This window comes from Oncorhynchus mykiss, chromosome 8 (assembly GCF_057628025.1).
Source record: "Oncorhynchus mykiss isolate SJ-2025 chromosome 8, ASM5762802v1, whole genome shotgun sequence".
Classification (NCBI taxonomy): domain Eukaryota; kingdom Metazoa; phylum Chordata; class Actinopteri; order Salmoniformes; family Salmonidae; genus Oncorhynchus; species Oncorhynchus mykiss.
Window position 1 is genome coordinate 54,836,818 of NC_143029.1, and position 25,931 is coordinate 54,862,748.

General features: G+C 43.2%; 2 protein-coding genes across 6 annotated transcripts in view; both read left to right on the forward strand.

Moving 5' to 3' along the window:
* Window positions 1-17,583, forward strand: part of wls (Wnt ligand secretion mediator) — a 30,422-nt gene extending 12,839 nt beyond the window's left edge. For 2 of the 4 annotated variants that reach the window (XM_021612922.3, XM_090181986.1), the window contains 7 exons: window positions 1,587-1,755; window positions 8,058-8,155; window positions 8,280-8,343; window positions 9,461-9,604; window positions 11,820-11,903; window positions 12,123-12,276; window positions 13,651-14,871. In XM_021612922.3, coding sequence (XP_021468597.1) covers window positions 1,587-1,755; window positions 8,058-8,155; window positions 8,280-8,343; window positions 9,461-9,604; window positions 11,820-11,903; window positions 12,123-12,276; window positions 13,651-13,748 — 811 coding nt within the window. In that variant the 3' untranslated portion in view covers window positions 13,749-14,871. Of the gene's footprint in view, window positions 1-1,586; window positions 1,756-8,057; window positions 8,156-8,279; window positions 8,344-9,460; window positions 9,605-11,819; window positions 11,904-12,122; window positions 12,277-13,650; window positions 14,872-17,060 lie in introns of those variants that run through there. The other 2 variants (XM_090181984.1, XM_090181985.1) reach the window with 1 other exon arrangement.
* A 6,912-nt stretch (window positions 17,584-24,495) lies between these two features.
* gng12a (G protein subunit gamma 12a) overlaps window positions 24,496-25,931 on the forward strand; it is a 60,740-nt gene continuing 59,304 nt past the window's right edge. Inside the window, exon 1 of one of the 2 annotated variants that reach the window (XM_021611250.3) lies at window positions 24,496-24,820. The gene's annotated coding sequence lies outside the window, so the exon portion shown is untranslated. 2 annotated transcript variants of the gene reach the window in all.

Here is a 25,931-nt window from a genome sequence, read left to right on the forward strand (position 1 = left end):
TTCAGGTCTGGACTTTGACTTGGCCATTCTAACACCTGGATATGTTTATTTTTGAACCATTCCATTGTAGATTTTGCTTTATGTTTTGGATCATTGTCTTGTTGGAAGACAAATTTCCGTCCCAGTCTCAGGTCTTTTGCAGACTACATCAGGTTTTCTTCCAGAATGGTCCTGTATTTGGCTCCATCCATCTTTCCATCAATTTTAACCATCTTCCCTGTCCCTGCTGAAGAAAAGCAGGCCCAAACAATGATGCTGCCACCACCATGTTTGACAGTGGGGATGGTGTGTTCAGTGTGATGAGCTGTGTTGCTTTTACGCCAAACATAACGTTTTGCATTGTTGACAAAAATTTCAATTTTGGTTTCATCTGACCAGAGCACCTTCTTCCACATGTTTGGTGTGTCTCCCAGGTGGCTTGTGGCAAACTTTAAACAACACTTTTTATGGATATCTTTAAGAAATGGCTTTCTTCTTGCCACTCTTCCATAAAGGCCAGATTTGTGCAATATACGACTGATTGTTGTCCTATGGACAGAGTCTCCCACCTCAGCTGTAGATCTCTGCAGTTCATCCAGAGTGATCATGGGCCTCTTGGCTGCATCTCTGATCAGTCTTCTCCTTGTATGAGCTGAAAGTTTAGAGGGATGGCCAGGTCTTGGTAGATTTGCAGTGGTCTGATACTCCTTCCATTTCAATATTATCGCTTGCACAGTGCTCCTTGGGATGTTTAAAGCTTGGGAAATCTTTTTGTATCCAAATCCGGCTTTAAACTTCTTCACAACAGTATCTCGGACCTGCCTGGTGTGTTCCTTGTTCTTCATGATGCTCTCTGCGCTTTTAACGGACCTCAGACTATCACAGTGCAGGTGCATTTATACGGAGACTTGATTACACACAGGTGGATTGTATTTATCATCATTAGTCATTTAGGTCAACATTGGATCATTCAGAGATCCTCACTGAACTTCTGGAGAGAGTTTGCTGCACTGAAAGTAAAGGGGCTGAATAATTCTGCACGCCCAATTTTTCAGTTTTTGATTTGTTAAAAAAGTTTGAAATATCCAATAAATGTCGTTCCACTTCATGATTGTGTCCCACTTGTTGATTCTTCACAAAAAAATACAGTTTTATATCTTTATGTTTGAAGCCTGAAATGTGGCAAAAGGTCGCAAAGTTCAAGGGGGCCGAATACTTTCGCAAGGCACTGTATGTACAGATCTACCTCCATTACCTGGACTCGGTTCTGCTACCCCGTGTATACAGCCAAGTTATCGTTACTCGTTGTGTATTTATTATTACTTTTCTATCGTCTCTCTTTTCTTTCTCTGCGTTGTTGGGAAGGGCCTGTAAGTAAGCATTTCACTGTAAGCATGTGACAAATAACATTTTGATTCGAATGACAAAGGAGATAGTTTTATATAATGGTCAAAATTGTAAAAAAAACAAACGGACATAATGATGATGATGATATTGATTATGATCATTATGTTAACACAGTGCGTTATGGTGAATACTGGTATTTTAATTTAACCTGTTAATGGCGGTGGTACTGCTGCTGCTTATGATGCTGCTGTGTCCTCCAGGGTGATCTTTGCCCTGGGCTTGTGCATGACGTTCATCAACATCCCGGTGGAGTGGTTCTCTGTGGGGTTCAACTGGACCTGGATGCTGCTGTTCGGGGATATCCGGCAGGGCATCTTCTACGCCATGCTGCTCTCCTTCTGGATCATCTTCTGTGGAGAACACCTCATGGTTTGTCGCCGGTCTTTTCACCTCTCCCAAGTATTCTTCTGATGTCATAGTATCTATCCATTTGAGTTAATAAGGCTCAGTGTGACTTAAGAAGAATATAAATTTAGCCAACTCGGAAGGGTTAAGTACCGTGAATACAAATTTGGAGCATGACGTGAGTGTGTTGGAGGGCGTTGGCTGACATTCTCCCGGAAAATCTGATGAGGTCGTCAGTTTGATACTAGCAAATCAGGAGCCAATCACTACAGAACAGGGGGTGTTCCCAAAGCAATGTCATTGGTCCCACGTGGGGGAACACGGTGCATCTTGATATGGAGTGCAGTTCACAATGGATGTATCTCACCAGTTGGTAACTTTTTTGTTGTTGTATTGTCTTGTGACAGGTAAATTTGCTGCAGCATAGCCTATAGTAATATCATTGCTTTAAATCAGTCCATTCAAATTGCATTTCTGTACCTTGTAAACTGTCAAGAGTAGACTTCTCCAAGTGGTTGCCTAACTTGGCCTAGGCTAGATGCAGTTAATTCGGAATGAAACGTGTATTCAAAACGTAGAGCTTTTGAGTGTTTTTATTTAAAATACATATTCGCTGCAGTTTACAGCTGAGACTAGAGTTTTGTACTCCCTTTCAAACAATAATACAATTCTTCTTTGTTTTTGGAACCTAAGTAGGATAATTTTATTCGAAGAGAGATGCAAGCTTGACGACATACTGTATTAGGTTCTCAGTCAACTTACCTTGTAAAATAAAAATAAATAAGCTTGCTCTTGTTTGCTGAATGTAAAAGACAGCTGCCAAAATAAATGTTGAAAGGAGAGAATGTGTGATAGTCTGAATGGATATAGCAGTTATTTAGCAGTTATTTATTAACTATTCAATCTTTGTCAAGACACAAAAGCCGCTGGATCCTATTCTAGTCCTATATTATTCAAGCATGTCGCTACAATAATAAAGAGAAGGAGGTACAGTGCATTCGGAAAGTATTCAGACCGCTGGACTTTTTCCACATTTTGTGATGTTACAGCCTTATTCTAAAATTGATTAAATTGTTTTTTCCCGCTCAATCTATACAAAATGCCCCATAATGGCAATGAAAACAGATTTTTTAGAAATCTTTGCAAATGTATTAAAAATAGAAGTCGGAAGTTTACATACACCTTTGCCAAATATATTTAAACTCAGTTTTTCACAATTCCTGACATTTAATCCTAGTAAAAAATCCCTGTATTAGGTCAGTTAGGATCACCACTTTATTTTAAGAATATGAAATGTCAGTATAATAGTAGAGAGAATTATTTATTTCAGCTTTTATTTCTTTCATCACATTCCCAGTGGGTCAGAAGTTTACATACTCAATTAGTATTTGGTAGCATTGCCTTTAAATTGTTTAACTTTGGTCAAATGTTTCGGGTAGCCTTCTACAAGCTTCCCACAATAAGTTGGGTGAATTTTGGCCCATTCCTCCTGACAGAGCTGATGTAACTGAGTCAGGTTTGTAGGCCTCCTTGCTCGAACATGCTTTTTCAGTTCTGCCCACACATTTTCTATAGGATTAAGGACAGGGCTTTGTGATGGCCACTCCAATACCTTGACTTTGTTGTCCTTAAGCCATTTTGCCACAACTTTGGAAGAATGCTTGGGGTCATTGTCCATTTGGAAGACCAATTTGCGACCAAGCTTTAACTTCCTGACTGATGTCTTGAGATGTTGCTTCAGTATATCCACATATCCACACATTCGTCCCTCCTGCAGCAAAGCACCCCCACAACATGATGCTGCCACCACCGTGCTTCACGGTTGGGATGGTGTTCTTCGGCTTGCAAGACTCCCCCTTTTTCCTCCAAACATAACAATGGTCATTATGGCCAAACAGTTCTATGTTTTTTCCATCAGACCAGAGGACATTTCTCCAAAAAGTACAATCTTTGTCCCCATATGCAGTTGCAAACCGTAGTCTGGCTTTTTTATGGTGGGTTTGCACTTTTCGCACCAAAGTACGTTCATCTCTAGGAGACAGAACGCGTCTCCTTCCTGAGCGGTATGACGACTGGTGTTTATACTTGCGTAACATTGTTTGTACAGACGAACGTGGTACCTTCAGGCGTTTTGGAAATTGCTCCCAAGGATGAACGACTTGTGGAGGTCTACAATTTTTTTTCTGAGGTCTTGGCTGATTTCTTTTGATTTTCCCATGATGTCAAGCAAAGAGGTACTGAGTTTGAAGGTAGGCCATGAAATATATCCACAGGTACACCTCCAATTGATTCAAATTATGTCAATTAGCCTATCAGAAGCTTCTAAAGCCATGACATTTTCTGGAATTTTCCAAGCTAATCTGTCTATCAATTGTTGGAAAAATTACTTGTCATGCACAAAGTAGATGTCCTAACCGACTTGCCATAACTGTAGTTTGTTAACAAAAAATTTGTGGAGTGGTTGAAAAACAAGTTTTAATGACTCCAACCTAAGTGTATGTAAACTTCCAACTTCAACTGTAAGTATTCAGACCCTTTACTCAGTACTTGTTAAAGCACCATTGGCAGTGAATACAGCCTTGAGTCTTCTTTGGTATGCCACTACGAGCTTGGTACACCTATAGTTGGGGAGTTTCTCCCATTCTTCTCTGAAGATCCTCTCAAGCTCTGTCAGGTTGAATGGGGAGCGTTGCTGTACAGCTATTTTCAGGTCTCTCCAGAGATGTTCGAATGGGTTCATGTCCGGGCTCTGGCTGGGCCACTCAAGGACATTCAGAGACTTGTCCCGAAGCCACTCCTGTGTTTTCTTGGCTGTGTGCTTAGGGTGGTTGTCCTGTTGGAAGGTGAACCTACGCCACAGTCTGAGGTACTGAGCACTCTGGAGCAGGTTTTTGTCAAGGATCTCTCTGTACTTTGCGGCGTTCATCTTGCCCTTGATCCTGACTAGTTTCCAAGTCTCTGCCGCTAAAAGACATCCCCACAGCATGATGCTGCCATGCTTTACTGTAGGGATGGTGCCAGGTTTCCTCCAGACGTGATGCTTGGTATTCAGACCAAAGAGTTCAATCTGGTTTCATCAGACCAGAGAATCTTGTTTCTCAGGGTCTGGGAGTCTTATGTGCCTTTTGGCAAACTCCGAGCGGCTGTCATGTGCCTTTTTCTGACGAGTGGCTTCCGTCTGGCCACTCTACCATAAAGGCCTGATTTGGTGGAGTGCTCCAAAGATGCTTGGTCGTCCTTCTGGAAGGTTCTCCCATCTCCATGAAGGAACTCTGGAGCTCTGTCAGAGTGACCATCGGGTTCTTGGTCACCTCCCTGTCCAAGCCCCCCCCCCCTCTGTGGACAATTCCTTCGACATCATGGCTTGGTTTTTGCTCTGGCATGCACTGTCAACTGTGGGACCTTGTATAGGCAGGTGTGTGTGCTTTTCCAAATCATGTCCAATCAATTGCATTTACTACAGGTGGACTCCAAGTTGTAGAAACATCTCAAGGATGATCCATGGAAACAGGATCAACAGTATGAGCTCCATTTCGACTCTCATTGCAAAGGGTCTGAATAATTAAGGTGTTTCTGTTTTTTATTTTGAATAAATGTGCTAACATACCCATAATGAATTAGGGAAAATATGTTGTGTAGATGGATTTAAAAAATATATATTTTATCCATTTTAGAATAAGGCTGTAACGTAACAATCTGGACAAACTGAAGGGGTCTTAATGCTTTCCTACTGCACTGTACGTGTTAAATAGGCCCTGTGATTATAAACAAATTGACTAACCTATCATTTTAACTTTGTAGGCTGCATGTCCTGCACAAATCAATGAACCATCAGCATTGCATGCTTTATCCCAGCTTCATTATTTGAAAGAGGTGTGTAATTCCAGTACATATAATGCAGTCCACATGCAATGAATAAGATGACTAGATGTTCCCAAGACAGCATACATCTATGGGGTTTTAAGATTTGATGTCTTGTGTAATGTAGCCTATCAAACACTATATATACAAAAGTATGTGGCAACCCCTTCAAATTAGTGGATTCGGCTATTTCAAACTCACCCGTTGCTGACAGGTGTATAACATCGAGCACACAGCCATGCAATCTCCACAGACCAACATGAGCAGTAGAATGGCCTTACTGAAGAGCTGTGACTTTCAACGTGGCACCATCATAGGATGCCACCTTTCCAAAAAGTCAATTCGTAAAATTTCTGCCCTGCTAGAGCTGCCCTGGACAACTGTAAGTGCTGTTATTGTGAAGTGGAAATGTCGAGGAGCAACAGTGGCTCAGCTGCGAAATGGTAGGCCCCACAAGCTCACAGATTGGCACCGCCGAGTGCTGAAGTGGGTAGCGTGTAAGAATTGTCTGTCCTCGGTTGCAACACTCACTACCGAGTTCCAAACTGCCTCTGGAAGCAACGTCAACACAACAACTGTTCCTTGGCCGAGCAGCCGCACAAAAGCTTAAGATCACCATGCACAATGCCATGTGTTGACTGGAGTGGTGTAAAGCTTGCCACCATTGGACTCTGGAGCAATGGAAATACTTTTTCTATAGTGCTGAATCACACTTCACCATCTGGCAGTCCAACAGATGAATCTGGGTTTGGTGGATGCCAGGAGAACTCTATCTGTAGTGTTTGGGGGAGGAATACATTTCTGGGGCTGTTTTTCATAGTTCAGGCCCCTTAGTTCCAGTGAATGGAAATCTTAACTCTACAGTATACAATTGACATTCTAGACGATTCTGTGCTTCCAACTTTTTGGCAACAGTTTGGATAAGGCCCTTTCCTGTTTCAGCATGACAATGCCCTCTTGCACAAAGAGTGGTCCATAAAGAAATGGTTTGTCGAGATCGGTGTGGAAGAACTTGGCTGGCCTGCACAGAGCCTGTAGGGTGTGGGTCCCAAAGACCCTCCCCATTTATTGATTATAGGGAGCTTAAGATACCTATGTTTTTCTGCAGGCCTTATAATAAGATACTGTTGCTATGTGTCTAAAAACTCTGCCACTATACGTTGCACAAGCCCTCTATATTAGTCTTTGTGGTTAAGCTCTGGCTGTTGCGAGAGTGTGCTTGCAGGCTGGGTGTGAGTCAGACTGAAATTAGGTAAAGAGAAGTAACCACGGTCAGGTTTTGATATTTTGATCTTGTGAAAGAGTGGTCAAGTCTAATAAATTCAGAGAAGCTACTGGAATAGGTTGCCTAATAAGGTAACCTCAGCTTATTGATACACACATACATTGACGTAGCTGATCATACCACTAGGGAGTGATCACATGTATAAAATGAGCTGTGCCCTTAGTTGGGGTGCAGAACTTACTCGGAAACATGTGCGCTATGTTCCTGTTGTCAACTTCTGTCTGCAATTGCATTAATTAAGGTTTTTGATTTAATTAAAGATATTGTCTGAATGCTGATTTCACCAATGAGCCAATAATTGACAAGGAACGAACCCCAACAAGCCCTGACCTCCACCCCATCGAATACCTTTGGGATGAATTGGAACGCCGACTGCGAGCCAGGCCTAATCGCTCAACATCAATGCCCGACCTCACTAATGCTCTTGTGGCTGAATGGAAGCAAGTTCTCACATCTAGTGGAAAGCCTTCCCAGAAGAGTGGAGGCTGCAAAGAGGGGACCAACTCCATATTAATGCCCATGATTTTGGAATGAGATGTTTGACAAGCACGTGTCCACATACTTTTGGCCATGTAGTGTATGTATTGGTTAACGGCACAATAATTTTTGCTTTTTCTGGCTTGGACTCAACATGTATTTTTGTAGGGCTCATTGGGTTCAGGTAATATTATGTTTGACGTTTCAGGCCGATCAAGGCTCATATACATATTGTACAGGACTGTCCCCTATACCTTGCTCCTTTTTTGCATGACATCAGGACCACATCAGACTGATCCAGTTTGGTCATTGAGTGGGGCATTCGGATGAGTTGGGTTTGGGGGAGTCTGGACCGAATTTGAATGATTTTAAAACTACCTTGAGTATCCATTGACTTGGTATGACTTTTAGTATCCATCAACTTGGTATGACTATTAGTATCCATTTAATTTGGGCAGCAGGTACCCTAGCGGATAAGCGCGTTGGACAGGTAACCAAAAGGTCGTTGAACCCAGGTGAAAAGTCTGTGTCTTTTGAGCAAGGCACTTAACCCTAATTGCTCTTGTAAGATAATAACGTTGACTAAAATGTAAATGTATCCATGGTAGGTGGATACATTTTTATTTTTAACTGCATTTTATTATTTTATCCCCCTGTCTTACTGTTCTGTCTCACTTTTTAAAAATAATTTCCCCTCCCCCAGGACCAGATGGAGAGGAACCGTTTCTCAATCTACTGGAAGCAGGTGGGACCAATTGTCTTCGGCTCCTTCTGCCTCTTCATCTTCGACATGTGTGAGAGGTGAGGCTGAACAGCGCGCACACACACACTTCACCACACTGTCAGAACAAAGCCCCGAGCTATTTAAAGGTTATCCCCACAGATTTTCAGCGACCATTTCTGACGTATTTGTTTTCCCCACCAGGGGAGTCCAGTTGAAGAACCCTTTCTACAGTATTTGGGCTTCCGACGTGGGGACTGAGTTGGCTGTATCCTTTGATTACGTTGATGACTTCGTGCCTTAAAAGTTGATGGCCCAAAGGAGACTAAATTAGGGATGAATTATCTCTTGTCTGAAAAAGAATGTGTCCATGCAATTGTACTGTATATCCCCGTACAAGTTTCAAGTGTATCCTGGAATTATTTATATTATCCAATTTAGGGCCAGATTGTGTATCAGTATTTGACATCAACATACTAACATTAATCAGAGCACGTCTCCTCTGTTAGTTTCACAGTCACAGGTCCCTCTCTTCACTGTGTTCTGTCCTGAAGTTAGCAATAATTCAGTGGTGCTGGCAGTGCCTACTCCTGCCTTGGGCCATCTCTCCTCCTTATTTACCCTCTCCCAGCCTCCTCACTCTCTGTGTGTGTATTTTATTTAACACTTTAGGGGTAACCCACAGGCCTAGGTGATGCAATATTCACCAGAACAACCCCCATCAGAAACTAGTAGCAGCAAGAAGCTTTTGCTAAATCACTGCTTCACCTCTCTCCCTCTCCCTCACTCTCCAGTCCAGTGGGAGAAAAATATCCCTTTAAAGAAGTTGGTCGTGACAGGGAGACCCATGAGGCGATGCCCAGCATTGTCCGGGTTACGGGAGGGTTTGGCCAGCCGGGGGTTTCCTTGTCCCCGGCTGGCTTCCTGGTTCATGCGGCTGGCTTCCTGGTTAAGCGAGCAGTGTGTCAAGAAGCAGTGCGGCTTGGCGGGGTCGTGTTTCGTAGGACGCATTGGCTCTCGACCTTCGCCTCTCACGAGTCCATCGGGAGTTGCAGCGATGGGACAAGACTAACTACCAATTAGGGATAAAAAGGGGTAAAAGTACGAACTAAAATAAAAACGATGGCCATCTCTATCAAGCATGGTGGTTTCTATTTAGTGTTCCTAGAATTAAGCGGAATGTCTAAAAATGTACTTTTACTGCTACTGTGCATTAAGATGCGTCAGGCTAGAGCAGGGGGTCTATATATGGGGCTTCAGTTATGGTCAGTCCTGTCTAATGGTAAGAGTCTAATCTTTCAATTAGCTTAATAAATCGTTCGATTACGCAATGTTTTATTAGCGTCACCATGCACGTTAGCTCCTTGACTGAGGTTGATTTACAGATGGCGTTCATCATTGTGGCGGGGATCTGTGCCTGTCTCTACTTCCTCTTCCTGTGCTTCATGGTATTCCAAGTGTTCCGCAACATTAGTGGGAAGAGGTCCTCCCTGCCCGCCATGTCCAAGGCCAGACGCTTGCACTATGAGGTTTGTGTGTACATAAATGTGTGTGTGAACAGTACATACAGTGCCTTCAGAAGTTATTCATACCCATTGACTTATTTCACATTTTGTTGTTACAGCCTGAATTCAGTATGGATACCCAAGTGAAAATGTTTTTTTAAATTTGTTGGAAAATAATTGACATAAGTATTCACACCTCTTTGCTATGACACTCCAAATTGAGCTCCGGCGCATCCAATGCCAAGAGTGTGCAAAGCTGTCAAGGCAAAGGGTGGCTATTTGAAGAATCTCAAACATTTTTTTTTCTTTTTAATATATAACACTTTTTTGCTTACTAGATGATGTGTTCCATATGTGTTATTTCATAGTTTTGATGTCTTCACTATTATACTACAATGTAAAAAATAAAGAACAACCCTTGAATGAGTAGGTGTTCTAAAACCTTTGACCGGTGGGTGTATATCTGGAGAAAGGTAATTTCTATAGTGTTGAACTTTTCCAAGAGCACAGTGGTCTCCGTCATTGGGAAATAAAACATATGGAACTACCCAGACTTTGCCTAGAGCTGGCCGTCCGACCAAACTGGGCAAGAAGGGCCTTGGTCAAGGAAGTGAACGAGAACCCAATGACCACTCTGACAGAACAACAGAGTTCCATGGCTGAGATGGGAGAACCTGCCAAGTCTCTACAGCACTACACCACTCTGGGCGTTATGGGAGAGTGGCCAGACGGAAGCCATTCCTGAGAAAAAGGCACATGACCGTACACCTGGAGTTGGCAAAAAGGCACGTGAAAGACTAAGGTAAAAAATAATATAAGGCAAAAGATTCTGTGGTCTGACAAAAGCTGCACTTTGGCCTGAATGCAAAGCAGGCACGGCTCATCACCCATCTAACACCATGCCTACCGTGAAGCATGGTGGAGGCAGCATCATGCTATGGGTATGCTTTTCAAAGGGCAGGGACTAGGAGACTGGTAAGGATAGAGGGAACAATACAGGTAAATCCTTGATGAGAAACTGCTTCAGAGTTCAACAGGACAATGACCCCTAGCGTACAGCCAAAGCAACACTGCAATGGCTTCAGAACAAGAATGTCCTTGAAGTGCAGCCAAAGCCCAGACTTGAATCCCATCTGAAAATCTGTGGAAAGACTTGAAGATTGCTGTTCGCCACCGCTCCCCATCTAATTTATTTTTTTTACCCCCTTTTTTCTCTCCAATTTTGTGGTATTCAATTGTTAGTTACTGTCTCAGGAGAGGTGAAGGTCGAGAGCACGCATCCTCCGAAACACAACCCAACCAAGCCGCACTGTTTCTTAATACAGCGCGCATCCAACCTGGAAGTCAGCCGCACCAATGTGTCGGAGGAAATACCGTACACCTAGCGACCTGGTCAGCGTGCACTGCGCCCGGCCCGCCACAGGAGTCGCTAGTGTGCGATGAGACAAGCCCGGCCAAGCCCTCCCTAACCCGGATGACGCTATGCCAATTGTGGGCCTCCCGGTCGCGGCCGGCTGCGACAGAGCCTGGGCTCGAACCCAGAGTCTCTTGTGGCACAGCTAGCACTGCGGTGCAGTGCCTTAGACCACTGCACCACTCGGGAGGCCGTGCTACCCATCTAAGTTAACAGAGCTTGAGAAAATCTCCAAGGAAGAATGGCAGAAAATGTGCTAAGCTGATATAGACATACCCAAGGCGACTCAAAGCTGTAATCGCCGCAAAAGGTGCTTCTACAAAGTATTGACTTAGGGGTGTGAATGCTTATGTAAATGAGATGTATATATCTCCTTTTCAATGCATTTGCTAACATTTCTAAAAACATGTTTTCACTGTCATTATGGGGTATTGTGTGTAGGGTGAGAAACAATTTAATCCATTTTGAATTCAGACTGTAACAAGATGTGGAATAAGTCAAGGGGTATGAATACTTCCCGAAGGCACTTTAAGTCCCTGTCTAAATGTGTGTACCCTATGTACCTAAATCACAGGAGTATGGTGACTGCTTAATTGGGAAGGACGGGCATGTGGTAATGGCTGGAGTGGAATAAGTGGGATGGTTTCAGACACATGGTTTCTATGCATTTGATGCTATTTAATTAGCTCCGTTACAGCAATTATGAGCCGTCTTCCCTTCAGCAGCCTCCACAGACTTAAACATTTGTATCTTCAATGAATTTGGCGTGTCTGTGTTTAATTTTTTTCATGGATAGTAGTATTAACTCTAATCTTCCTCTCGAAGGGGCTCATCTTCCGGTTCAAGTTCCTCATGTTGGTCACTCTGACCTGCGCTGCCATGACTGTCATCTTCTTCATCATCAGTCAGGTGAGTTCTGCCTGTGTGCCTCCAGGGGTATCCCAGAATCCTCTGGAGAGGGTTAGGTATTGAAGCAGGGTCATGCTAATTAGGGAACTCCATTACAAAATGTTTTGTATCGGAAAACGAAAACAACTGTTATTGGACAAGTTCAGATAGTTTCGTGGTGTTTTCTTAAATGTTGTACCTACTGAACACAACCCATATTGTGTGTGTGTGTGTGTCTAGGTGAACGAGGGCCACTGGCACTGGGGAGACTACACGGTGCAGGTGAACAGTGCCTTCTTCACAGGGATCTACGGAATGTGGAACCTCTACGTGTTTGCCATCATGTTCCTGTATGCTCCCTCACACAAACGCTACGGAGACGAGCAGTCCAGGGGTGAGTCCAGCTAACACCCGCCTCTAAAGGTCAATAGGTCAAAAGTGATGTCAAATGTTATTTAAAGGGCATCTTAAGAGTTCCAATACACTTCACTGTGGTGAGCAAATATTGACTCCTTTTTGAGGTAGTAACATTACTTTCAGATGTATGTTTCTTGTGGACATTTCAGTCTAAGGGAATCTGGTGTGTCTGATGGACAAAGAATCTCAGAAGATCCTAGGAATCCTGTTAAAACCTGTTTTCAAGACTAAAGAAACTCCCAGCTCAGAGTAGCTTATAGGACAGGGGTAGGTAACCCTGGTCCTGGAGTGCCACAGGCACTAAATCCTTTTTGATTCAACCAATCTGGTAGACCAGGTGTGTTGAATTTAGGCCTGAACTAATCAATTACCTCAATTGGTCAGGTGTGGTGCCTAGTTGGAACAAAATCCTGCGGCACTCCAGGAACAGAGTTGCCTACCCTTGTTATAGGAGGACGTTAAGACACTGCCCAGGCAAACTCTGAGCCAGGAGTAAAATCAACTCAAAAAAAACTCTGCCGGTAATCACGACAGTGCGGTACTGCAACATCGACATGGTTATTCCCCATCATTTGCAACAGTCTCTACGAGGCATCGCCAGCTGTGGAATCTAGCGCGCTTCAGACAACCACTGAATGTGACTACATCAAATGTTGCAATGGCAAAATGTTTAACTTTCCTCTGACACATCACTTTGCCTACTCTTAGTTATTGCCTAATATGTTGACATGCACAACCTTCTTTTTTTTTAACCAATTCTCATGGTTGTTGAAAGCGGACATTGGACAATACTACCGTCATAGCAACACACCCGTCACTCCCGTTTTAACAACTCTAAATCACTTTGGCACAGTAGGCATAAGAGAATACCTGTTGGAGTTCAGGAAACGGTTCCCTGAAATGCGTTAGCCTGGAGTGGTATCTTGCCTTCTCTTTCTCCCTCTCTGTCCATTTAATCAGGTCACTGTTTCAAAAGACAAAGTCATAAATGATGTCTGCCGTGAACCAAAGGGCCTGACATAAAGAGCAAATTGACGAAGAAAAGGTTTTAACAAAAGCTGTGTCTTTAAAAAAAACAACAATGCATTGCTGCGTTAAAGCCTGCATCGGGGGACAAAATAAGTCCAGTTTTATACATTGTGACTGAAATGGGAAGCACAACAGCACAAGGTTTGTTCAGAACCATTAGGGCTCTCGGGATAGAGATATTTTCTTAACACTTTTCAACTGAAGACGACAAGCGTTTCTTGTATCGCTCCGTTTTCTACCGTTTGGTGCCTAACGAGCCCGACGCAGATGACCCAGATGTACTGTGTACTGATTTGTCTATTGGTCACTGTGCTCTGTTCAGGAGCCAGTGGGGAGGACATCCAGCTGACCACCACCATCACCCACGTGGACGGACCCACCGAGATCTACAAGATGACGGGCAAAGCGGCCCAAGAGTAGCCCCCCCACCCCTGGACCTCCCACCTTCTAATACCTACCCTACAAAAGTCCCTCCCTCAAACCCTGACTGTGCTTTCTTTAACCAAATCCCAATGTCCCCCTTCCAGTCACTGTCCCAAAAGTTCAAAAGCAACTTTTCTGTAGGCCTACGGTCCATTAATTTCATTGCAGACATGGGGCCGGATTGTATATCCATCTTTGACATTTGACACGGTCTGTTAACTATCAGTGTTTGTAATGTTGTTGCACAACTGTACTCTTTCTTATGAAGTCCAGATTGTGGACTAGCTGCTTTGAAATGGAAACGGAGTAGAAGGACACCGTCTGGTGGTCATAAGAGGGAGTTGTGGAGGAAATCGTGCTCCAGGTAATGTTGCCTTCAGGCACAGTTCTAGTATCAGTTTACCCTCCCCAAATCATAAATGTATCCATTAGGGGGAGGGAGTACAAATCTGACCTTAAATCAGTGGCCAGTGGCAACTGCATTTAACCCCAGGGCATTCTGAAGCGTAACTGGTTGCCTCACTGAAGACATTAATTTGTTATTTAGAGGGAACAAATGTTTGTATGTATGCTGTTTTTGACTGTTCACCTCAGCAGTTTTACATTAAAATAATCAGTAGGATATACAAGAGTGTATATGCCTCATCGTACAACGTCCAACATGGCCACTTTCGGAAGATCTGTCAAAAGAAAGCACATCTCCGCAAGTTGTCAGTAATATCAGTAATAACGGCAAGCTTTATTGTCACTTCTGTCTGCACTCACTCTCACCTGTACACGTCCATGGAAAGTTCTAGACTACTGGATTCACTTGTCTATCACTTACAAGTGGGGGATTGCCTTTTTGGATTGTAGGGAAAATGTACAAACCACAAGGTATTTTTTGTGAAACACCAAGTTCATTGTTACCATCTAGATATATATATTTTTTATAAAGTGCTTATTCTCAACTGTATGGAATATTGACATGCTGTATAACTTACTGTCTGTTGGCAAAAGATAAAGTTTTGAAATTTGAAGATTGTATTACACATGGGAGTGTAGTTTTGTGCTTTTTTGCTAATTTAACTAACTTTATGCCATGTCTTTTAATATTTGCTAAGTAAAGTATATTCACTCACGTTTTTGTATTGAATTTTCTTGGTCAGTTTTTTATTTTTTTGATAATGTTCTTAATGTATCAGACAGTACTTATAATTTAATTAGAGAAAAAAAAAACGATTTGCAAAAAAATTACAAAGGTTTACAGAACATGGGAATTATTCTTGCAGTAGTTTATCCTCTACCTTAGCAACTCAATGAGCCTGGAGGAAAAAAGAAACGTTTTTCACAAATTTGTCATTTCAATATTCTGTGTTGACAGGTAGTGTTGCTACAGTATTAGAGAAATTAAATATGGAGTAAAAGTACAACAGAGCGATTAGTCATGCTTACAGGCTTCTTCTTTCCTCTGTCTCCAGTCAGTGCTCTCCATAGTCCCTGGAAGCAGCCAGTTCCTCCAGTATTTTTCCTCTCACCTGTAGCAGTGGTGGTGGAGGACAGTTCTTTCTCTGCTTCCTTGGTCTCCCCTGCTACATGGCTGCTTTGAAGGAGTGTATGTTCCCACCAGTGGTCAGCACCTCATCACTGTAGGCGGCTGCAGTGAGGCCTCAGCCAGAAGCATGCCATCCTGAGGGGCCACAGAGCTCACTGGCAGGTCTCTGGTTGAAAGGGGGAACCCCAGATGTTTTCTCTGTGTTGGACAGGCTTGCTTACTCTAGAGTACTTTAAATAGCTGCCTTATCAAGGGCCTGGCCAAAGATCTGGTCTGCCAGACAGGAGACATGTGACGTCCTAGATGCTGCAGTGTCTATGCTGCTTATGGAAGTAAAGCTTCCATTAAGTGATAAGGACGGGGAGCTTTCGAAGGCAGTGTAAGCATACTCATGGATTCCCACTTATCAAGATCAAGTTAAAAACCTCAGGTGAAATCTGGTCTGAAAGAAACCATGGCAACACAAACAAAAAGTTGGATAAGAGAAGTTATATTCTCATCCATTACTTTTTCCTTTCAGATATCATCAATGAAAAGTATTGATTCATGAGGTAACAAATCTATAGTATAATTGCTTGGTGTACAACAAGCACAGCCAACATACCTGGATTAAATATATTTTTGTTATCCCATTTCTACTAAAAAATGTTCTATAAATTTGGGCTTTTTAAATTAGATCAAATGAAATGATCTCACCTGACATGAAATTGAGGTTCATATTTGAAAGCTAACTAATCTTTGGCAAACAATTGTCTTTCTAAAAGAAGTTGCTGTTTCTTCGTTGTGATTGTAGAAGGAACTGAGAGTTTGAGAAAGAACTTCCCCATTGGGCACACTGGTTGAATCAATGTTTCAACAAGTTGTGAATACATTGACTTAACCGGACTAACAGGTTGTTACAACAATGTAATTTCAACATAATCATAAGAACTATGTATATGTTGAAATTGCATAAACATGTAGAAACATCAAATATTTTTTATCCTCGATCCAATATAAAAATACACCCGTTTGTTTATTAGGTACACCACCCCGTTCATGAAAATAGATTGCTCCTACAGACGGAGTCACGTGGTCGTGGCTTGCTATATAAAGCTGGCATCTAGGCATTCAGTTACTGTTTGTTTTAACATTACAATGGGCAAAACGAGTGACCTAAGCGACAATGAGCTTGGTATGATTGTCGGTGCCAGACACCCAGGATTCAGTATCTCAGAAACGCCCACCCTCCTGGGCTTTTCACGCACGACAGTGTCTAGGGTTTTACCAAAAATGTATCCGACAAAGCAAAAACATCCAGTCAGCGGCAGTCCTGTGGGCGAAAACAGCTCATTGATGAGAATGGCAAGAATTTTGCAAGTTATTAACAGGTGGGACAAAAACTGACAAATAATGGTGCAGTCAATAGTGGTGTGCAGAACGGCATCTCGGAACACACCACTCTTCGGTCCTTGTCACGGATGGGCTATTTCAGCAGAAGACCACACCGGGTTCCACTCCTATCAGCCAAAAACAAGTATTTTACTGGGTGACTTTCACTTTTACTTGATTGATTTTCTTTTAAGGTGTATTTACTTTTACTCAAGTAGCTGTATCCATGTGGAATAGAGTCGTTGGCACTAAAGGGCAGCAAAGCATTTCATTTATGGATGTTGTTTGTGTCTATCAGAATAAAAGATCAACACCAACCCTGATCCTTTGGTCATATGTACGCCGATCAAAACACAACACAGAGGCAATCTACACCGGTCACAGTTGTTGCCGTTTCCTTTCAGATCTACAAGACCCCTGCTCGCATGATCGCCGGATTGCTCCATCACCACTGGACCCCCTTCCTCTCTCCGCTACTGGACTGTCTGCATTCCTCTGTGTGTGAAAGTCTATGCACCAGTTAACCCATTGTTCCTTGGCCGTCATTGAAAATAAGAATTTGTTCTTAACTGACTTGCCTAGTTAAATAAAGGTAAAATAAAAAAAATCTATGTAAATAGCTGTAGGCTGCTGTCAGACGACCAGAAAGCCATTTTTGTCGGACCATGGAGACTAGAAGGGCATAGTGAGTGTTTTTATGCCCCAGTACTAGTTAGTGGCCAGTTAACATTGAATAGAATGTTGGACTCAGTCTCTATGTCATGCACAATCAGTGAAGAGGCAGTGTCGAGACTGAAAGCTGCTGATGTTCTTCCCTGTTCTCAGCTAGCCCCCAGCAATGTGTTTTTTGTCGGTTGTGGTGGTCTGACTACGAAGCCCAAATGTAAATACTGTATGACCTGGAAATAAAAGTTTTTACTAATCAAAGTTCACTGTGCCCTCTCTGGCCAACGAGATGTTTATCTTCGGGAAAAATCGTGATCAAGTCTGTCCTTCAGAAGATGAAGTCTAATAAGAAGTACTGGGAAGGCATCTCCTCCCCGAGTGTGAGCAGTTCCTCAGACAGGGCAGGCCCCGAGTCGACAAGCAAGATTGGTACGGTAAGGCAAGCTGTTACTCTCCTTCCACAGCAGGAGTACCTCGTATGGGGGAAGTTGCCAAGCGGTGCTCGTGTGTCACCTCGGAGCACTGTCATTGTCGAGCCCACCTCCGCCCACTCAGCCCCAAATAACATTCTGGTATGGAGAGTCATAACACCCATGTGGGGAGGTCGCTGGGTCCCAATGAAAGTCCTGAACGCATCACTGGACCCGGTCATACTGTGCCGCAATGCCAAGCTAGCGGAGGTCTCTCCTTGCCTAGCAGTTGAGGATCTGCCTGTCCCTCAGGGGCTGCAACGCCAGTGTGACACCCCAGGTCTTGCCACTTCTCCACAAGAGTCGGCTGATCCCACACAGCTGCTGAAGCACTGTGGTTTGAGCGGCGGGAATATCGAGGCATTTGTATCTGCTGAGTGGAAAGCTGGCCGAGATCCTCGTGAAGTACCAAGATGTCTTCTCGAAGGACAAGCTGGACTGTGGGGAGGGACGAAGGACTTTGTGCACCGCATTCACCTCTCCGACGACCGTCCTTTCAGGCTTTCCTACTGCCGTATCTCTCCTTCACACTATCACAAGTTGAGAGAAGTGTTGATCAAAATGGATGAGAAACAACTCATCACCAAGTGAGTCAGTGAGTACTCCTCGCCACTGGTCATGGTCTGGAAAAGGAACGGGGATCTGCACTGACTTCTGCTTGCGAGGACCATCAAGGACATTCACCCTTTGCCACCTCACCTGGCTGCCCTTGGTGGAAATGCCTATTTCAGCACCATGGACCTCAGGTCAGGGTTCTACAATGTCCCTCTCCATGAGTCTGACACCCCTGGGCTTGTATGAGTACAATAGGCTTCCACAAGATTTGTGCAACAGTCCGGCGTCCTTCTTGAGGATGATGCTCAGCATTTTTGGTGACCTCAACTTTTCCAGCCTTCTGCGCTACCTGGATGATGTGCTCGTCTTTCCTCCTTCCGAGTAAGAGTCTTTGCGATGCCTTGAAGTTGTGTTCAGTCAATTGAAAGCTATCACAGAAGAAGTGTCACTTTTTGTGCAAGTCTGTGAGGTTTCTGGGCCATACCATCGACAGCACTGGTGTCTGTTGACCAGGAGAAGATCAAGGTAATCTCAGGCTTCAAGAAGGAAGATCTGATCAAAGACGACGCCTGCACACCATCACAGAAGAGAGTGAGATCCTTCCTAGGGATGGTCCTTTACTACCAGCACTTTATCCCCGGATGTTCCTCCATCGCAAAGCCCCTCTTCACCCTGCCTGTGGGACAGAAACGTCACCCCACTTCTAGGTTTGGAAATGTGTAGACTGGAAGTGGATTAAAGACTGATAGTCTATGGTACAACAAATTGTAAACACCAAAGGGCATTGATTGGACAGAGTCCCCTGTTATTGATAAGGGAATCAACTTAGGTGTTGAAAAGTTGTAGTTATTTTCATACTATCCACACTTCCTTCTGCATTCCCCCTCAAACATCACTGTATCCATGTGGAAGAGGTAGGTTACAAAAACATATTCAACCCTATATGTTAATACACAGATATTGAGTTTATATTGTCACTGACATTGTAATATTATGATCTTCTACCAGTATATTGGGATATTTATGCATTCCTTCACTTTTCATCTGTTGATTTGTGAACGCTGTACATGCTAGCTAGCTAGCTAGCTAGCTAGCTAGCTAGCTACTGTACTTTCTACTGTATGCTACATGTTGTCATTGGGCTAGCATGGCTATTCAAGTCCCCTGTTGTTCATTTGTACTTTACAAAGGAGTTGGTTCACAAGGGCAGCACAACATTTCATTTATGGATGTTTGTTTCTTTATCAGGTATGTCAGGTTTTTGTTTATGATATTTTGACAATCTTTTACTGTTAGTTTGTAAGTGCACGTCATGTACTAATTGTACGTAATGCCTGGCTGTCGTTTATGAAAGTTGGCTATCCAAGGCCCATAGGTTATACTGTACATTGCACTATATTGTATCATCTAGGTAGACGATTGTTATTCTTATTTGCGGACCTGTCTACAGTATCTATTGTGGAAGAGAGGAGTTGGTGCATAAGGGCAGCACAACATTTCATTTATGGGTGTTAGTTTTTTTTATCAGAATAAAAGATCAACACCAACCCTGATCTTTTGGTCATACAGTGCATTCGAAAAGTATTCAGACCCCTTGACTTTTTCAACATTTTGTTACGTTTGTCTTATTCTAAAATGGATTTAAATAGTTTTTTTCCCCTCACCAATCTAAACACAATACCCCATAATGCCAAAGCAAAAACAGTGTGGAAATTCTTACACGGGGACATTGAAAGTCAATCTTAAATTAATCATGGTTTATTATCAGTGAGCTGGAGAGGTTCCAACCAACTCAATGCACCATTGTACACATGTCAATCTGGAGCTCTGCCTGGGCAGACCCAGCAGTTGTCTTATATACGGCTATACACAGACAAGTTATATTTGCATGATTTAGCATAATTCAGAATTACCATCTTGTTTCATTCATGTGACTGACCAATACTGTTTCATAACATGTGACAGACCAACACCTCTTGAGGCTTCTTCTCTCTAAGCTGAGACCTTGAAACTGAGATATCGTTCGTTCTCAAAACCAGGTCTGGGCGTACTGCCAAATAGCAGCTACTGATAGTGAGGATTTGTACAGTCAGACGCTTGCATGAACACATACATTGGTTTATATATACATGAATAGAACACAGACATTAGTTTTAAGAAAAGCACAAACATAAAAATTCCATTACAAGATGTTTTTTAGAAATGTTTGCTAATTTATACAAAGTAAAAAATGGAAATACCACATTTACATAAGTACTCAGAACCTTTACTCAGTACCTTGTTGAAGCACCTTTAGCAGCGATTACAGCCTCTAGTCTTCTTGGGTATGAGGCTACAAGCTTGGCACACCTGTATTTGGGGATTTTCTCCCATTCTTCTCTGCAGATCCTCTCATGCTCTGTCAGGTTGGATGGGGAGCGTTGCTGCAGAGCAATTTTCAGGTCTTTCCATAGATGTTTGATCGATCGGGTTCAAGTCCGGGCTCTCGCTGGGCCACTCAAGGACATTCCGAGACATTCCCGAAGCCACTCCTGCATTGTCTTGGCTGTGTGCTTAGGGTCGTTGTCCTGTTGGAAGGTGAACCTTCACCCCAGTCTGAGGTCCTGTGAGCTCTGGAACAGGTTTTCATCAAGGATCTCCTTGGACTTTGCTCCGTTCATCTTGCCCTCGATCTTGACTAGTTTCCCAGTCCCTGCCGCTGAAAAACATCCCCACAACATGATGCTGCCAAACCATGCTTCACCGTAGGGATGATGTTCTTGATCATCTCCCGGGCGGACAGCTCTAGGAAGAGTCTTGGTGTTTCCAAACTTCTTCCATTTAAGAATGATGGAAGCCACTGTGTTCTTGGGGGCCTTCAAGGCTGCAGATATTTTTTGGTACGCTTCCCCAGATCTGTGCCTCAACACAATACTGTCTCGGATTTCTACGGACAATTCCTCATGGCTTGGTTTTTGCTCTGATATTCACTGTCACCTGTGGCACCTTTATAGACAGGTGTGTGCCTTTCCAAATCATGTCCAATCAATTGAATTTACCACAGGTGGACTCCAATTAAGTTGAACAAACATCTCAAGGATGATCAATGGAAGCAGCATGCACCTGAGCTCAATTTCGAGTCTCATAGCAAAGGGTCTGAATACTTATGTAAATAAGGTATTTCTGTTTTCTATTTGTAATAAATTTGTAAAGATTTTGAAAAACCTGTTTTCACTTTGTTATTACGGGGTATTGTGTGTAAATTGATGAGGAAAAACATTAATTTAATCAATTTTAGAATTATGTGACTTTATCCACAAAACAAAATGTGGAAAAAGTCAAGGGGTCTGAATACCTTCGCAGAGGGAACCTACACCGGTCAAACCAACATCACAGCGGAAAGTTTCCAACACGTTGTGGAATGCCCCGAATAATCCAGGTTGTTCTGGAGGCAAAGGCGGTTCTGACCTGATTCTAAATGGGTGTACCTAATAAACTGTCCGTTGAGTTGGGTGTTTTATTTATTTATTTGTTATTTCACCTTCATTTAACCAGGTAGGATAGTTGAGAACAACTGCGACCTGACCAAGATAAAGCAAAGCGGTGTGACACAGACAGTTACACATGGAGTAAACAATAAACAAGCCAATAACACAATAAACAAGTCAATGACACAGTAGAAAAAAAGTGTATATACAGTGTGTGCAAAAGGCAGGAGGAGGTTGGCAATAAATAGGCCATAGGAGCGAATAATTACAATTTAGCAGATTAGCGCTGGAGTGATAAATGAGCAGATGATGATGTGCAAGTAGAGATACTGGTGTGCAAAAGAGCAGAAAAGTAAATAAGATAAAAACAGTATGGGGATGAGGTAGGTAGATTGGGTGGGCTATTTACAGATGGACTATGTACAGCTGCAGCGATCGGTTAGCTGCTCAAATAGCTGATGTTTAAAGTTGGTGAGGGAAATAAACGTCTCCAAATTCAGCAATTTTGCAATTCGTTGAAATGTAGGTATGTTGAATTTCATATTTGATTAGACATGTTATTTGACCTTGTTTTAATGTTGATAGTAAAATGGTGTTTGAATATTCAATGTCATGCTGTCAACCTAAATAGAGGTATATTGAAATAAAATGTAAAGCCACAGTCCAATGATTCCTGCCTGAACAGTGACTCCTGGTACACTGCTCAAAAAAATAAAGAGAACACTAAAATAACACATCCTAGATCTAAATGAATGAAATATTCTATTTTATTTACATAGTTGAATGTGCTGACGACAAAATCACACAAAAATTATCAATGGAAATCAAATGTATCAACCCACGGTGGTCTGGATTTGGAGTGACACTCAAAATTAAAGTGGAAAACCACACTACAGGCTGATCCAACTTTGATCTAATGTCCTTAAAACAAGTCAAAATGAGGCTCAGTAGTGTGTGAGGACTCCACGTGCCTGTATGACCTCCCTACAACGCCTGGGCATGCTCCTGATGAGGTGGCGGATGGTCTCCTGAGAGATCTCCTCCCAGACCTGGACTAAAGCATCCGCCAACTCCTGGACAGTCTGTGGTGCAACAGTCTGTGGTTGGTAGATGGAGCGAGACATGATGTCCCAGATGTGCTCAATTGGATTCAGGTCTGGGGAACGGGCGGGCCAGTCCATAGCATCAATGCCTTCCTCTTGCAGGAACTGCTGACACACTCCAGCCACATGAGGTCTAGCATTGTCTTGCATTAGGAGGAACCCAGGGCCAACCGCACCAGCATATGGTCTCACAAGGGGTCTGAGGATCTCATCTCGGTACCTAATGGCAGTCAGGCTACCTCTGGCGAGCACATGGAGTGATGTGCGGCCCCCCAAAGAAATGCCACCCCACACCATGACTGACCCACCGCCAAACCGGTCATGCTGGAGGATGTTGCAGGCAGCAGAACGTTCTCCACGGCATCTCCAGACTCTGTCACGTGCACAGTGTGAACCTGCTTTCATCTGTGAAGAGCACAGGGCGCCAGTGACGAATTTGCCAATCTTGGTGTTCTCTGGCAAATGCCAAATGTCCTGCACGGTGTTGGGCTGTAAGCACAACCCCCACCTGTGGACGTCGGGCCCTCATACCACCCTCATGGAGTCTGTTTCTGACCGTTTGAGCAGACACATGCACATTTGTGGCATGCTAGAGGTCATTTTGCAGGGCTATGGCAGTGCTCCTCCTTGCACAAAGGCGGAGGTAGCGGTCCTGCTGCTGGGTTGTTGCCCTCCTACGGCCTCCTCCACGTCTCCTGATGTACTGGCCTGTCTCCTGGTAGCGCCTCCATGCTCTGGACACTACGCTGACAGACACAGCAAACCTTCTTGCCACTGCTCGCATTGATGTGCCATCCTGGATGAGCTGCACTGCCTGAGCCATTTGTGTGGGTTGTAGACTCCGTGGTCACCACCTGCAGAACCACTCCTTTATTGGGGGTGTCTTGCTAATTGCCTATAATGTCCACCTGTTGTCTATTCCATTTGCACAACAGCATGTGAATTTTGTCAATCAGTGTTGCTTCCTAAGTGGACAGTTTGATTTCACAGAAGTGTGATTGACTTGGAGTTACATTGTGTTGTTTAAGTGTTCCCTTTATTTTTTTGAGCAGTGTATATGAGGGGTAATGCACTTGAGAACAAGTTGACCATCCAGTAGCCTAACTCTTATGTACCCTGCTTAGCCTTGGAAACAAGTTGTTCAGCTGAGCTATCATGTCAACACATTTAGACATTGATCAGCTTCCATACTCACTTTTTTACACACCTAAATAGCAGTTAATATTTAAAATGAACTCCTATAACTTTTCTTACACAAGCTGTGTGTGAAAGTTAAATCGCCAGGAGTAAGGTTGGGTTTATGTAGGCTACATTGACGTCTGATTTGCCCAAAGGACATCATTTTAACGTGAAGCTAGGTATACTATCCTTTGTCTATGGTTGATTAGCTCTTTGGAAGTTTAGAAGTAGTTGCCATTAGCTTTATAAATAAGATTCCAACCAGCCATTAGTGCTTAAAAAAGACGCTATTGCTCTCTAAAGCCTTAGTAAACACTGTCTGTGTAAGAAACGCTATTGCACAGACAGAGGGCGCCTAGGAGGCGGCAATAAATAAAGGAGCAGAGACCGCAAAACATAACATTCTCAAACATCCGCTATGTTCCTTCCCACTATTCTGTGAATCTCAATTTCTCCACCCCTCACGGTTCGTTTGTTTTCCTCGCGACGCGGAGGAGAGTGTATTCATACGCGCAAGTAGGTGGAGAAAATAAAAAGTGAACGATATTGACTATAAGCGACAGCCAACACAGTGTGAAAGTGGCACCAGTTGGCATTCCCAAAGACCGTCGTTTGATCTGCTTTTCATAGCTGTCCCCATAGAGGGCTGTTACTGAGGGAGGTGTCCTCCTAGTTGGTGACGGTTACAGTAGGCGACACGGAGCCTGTACGTTGTCCTGGCCAGGTAAGTGTGTCGTGTCAGTCTACCTTGGAAGTCATAAGGGTTTATCAATAGGCCTATAACATTCACAGTTTTACGCGCTACAAAACGTTCAGAAAGATAACTGTTGCCATTCAAATGTTAGTCTTCATTTGTACTCCTGCGTCACCCATATTGACAACATAAAATATTGACATTGTTGCCAATTATGCGTGCATTCAGACACATTGTGTCACATTTCTAGCGTGCGTAATATGCGCATAAATTATTGCCGTGAGAATGGCATGCTATGATTTTGGGCGTCGACAGTAATCGCACTTCTGACCAAGAACGAGTTGCAATAGTCTAATTGTGTAATAGTACATTGTGCGGTTCATCTTTCCAATTCGACTTGGCGACTTGTTAACGAACCATTGTTAATCATATGCATACAGTAGATCATCAGATCTCTTGTGAAAAGGCAATACATAGCCAGCCTACTGTACTAAACCAGTTAGCCGAGCAACCATTACATGGCATTAGTCGACTAAATTCAACTCCAAGAGTTACGATGGAGTTGAGCAGCGGCTAGTCTGGGCGGACTGGAGCTCCGACATCACATACCATTTATTTTGATCGATTACTATGGATTTCAGCACCCAAAGAATAGCATGCAATATTGTCCAATTACAATCCGCACACACTAGTTGCAGCTCAACAACATCATTAATCGTGGAGTTGAGGTTAGTCGCTAACATGGCACATGACAGCTCTATGACGAATTCCACATTTTTAACCTATTAAAAAAAAGTGCACGATTGCATGCTCTTGGCTTCCTAAGGTAAGTTTGACAGACCTGTGAGCTCAGTTCTGTCCAATGTGTATCTTATCATCACAACAACAGCACTGACTTTGCAGCCTAGTCTCATAGACTAGGCGGAACATAGTAAAGGTAAATGCGTGCCTCTGAAATTAGTATGATATGTTACATTTGGTATGGTTACATAAGACAGATGGTTATTTATGGCAAAAAGGAAATAGGACGGCTGGTCGGGGTGGATGAGTGGGCGTATAACACAAACATGCAAGTTCAAATCTCATATGGACAACTTTAGCATTTTAGGTAATTAACAACCTTTCAGCTACATTCTAATTT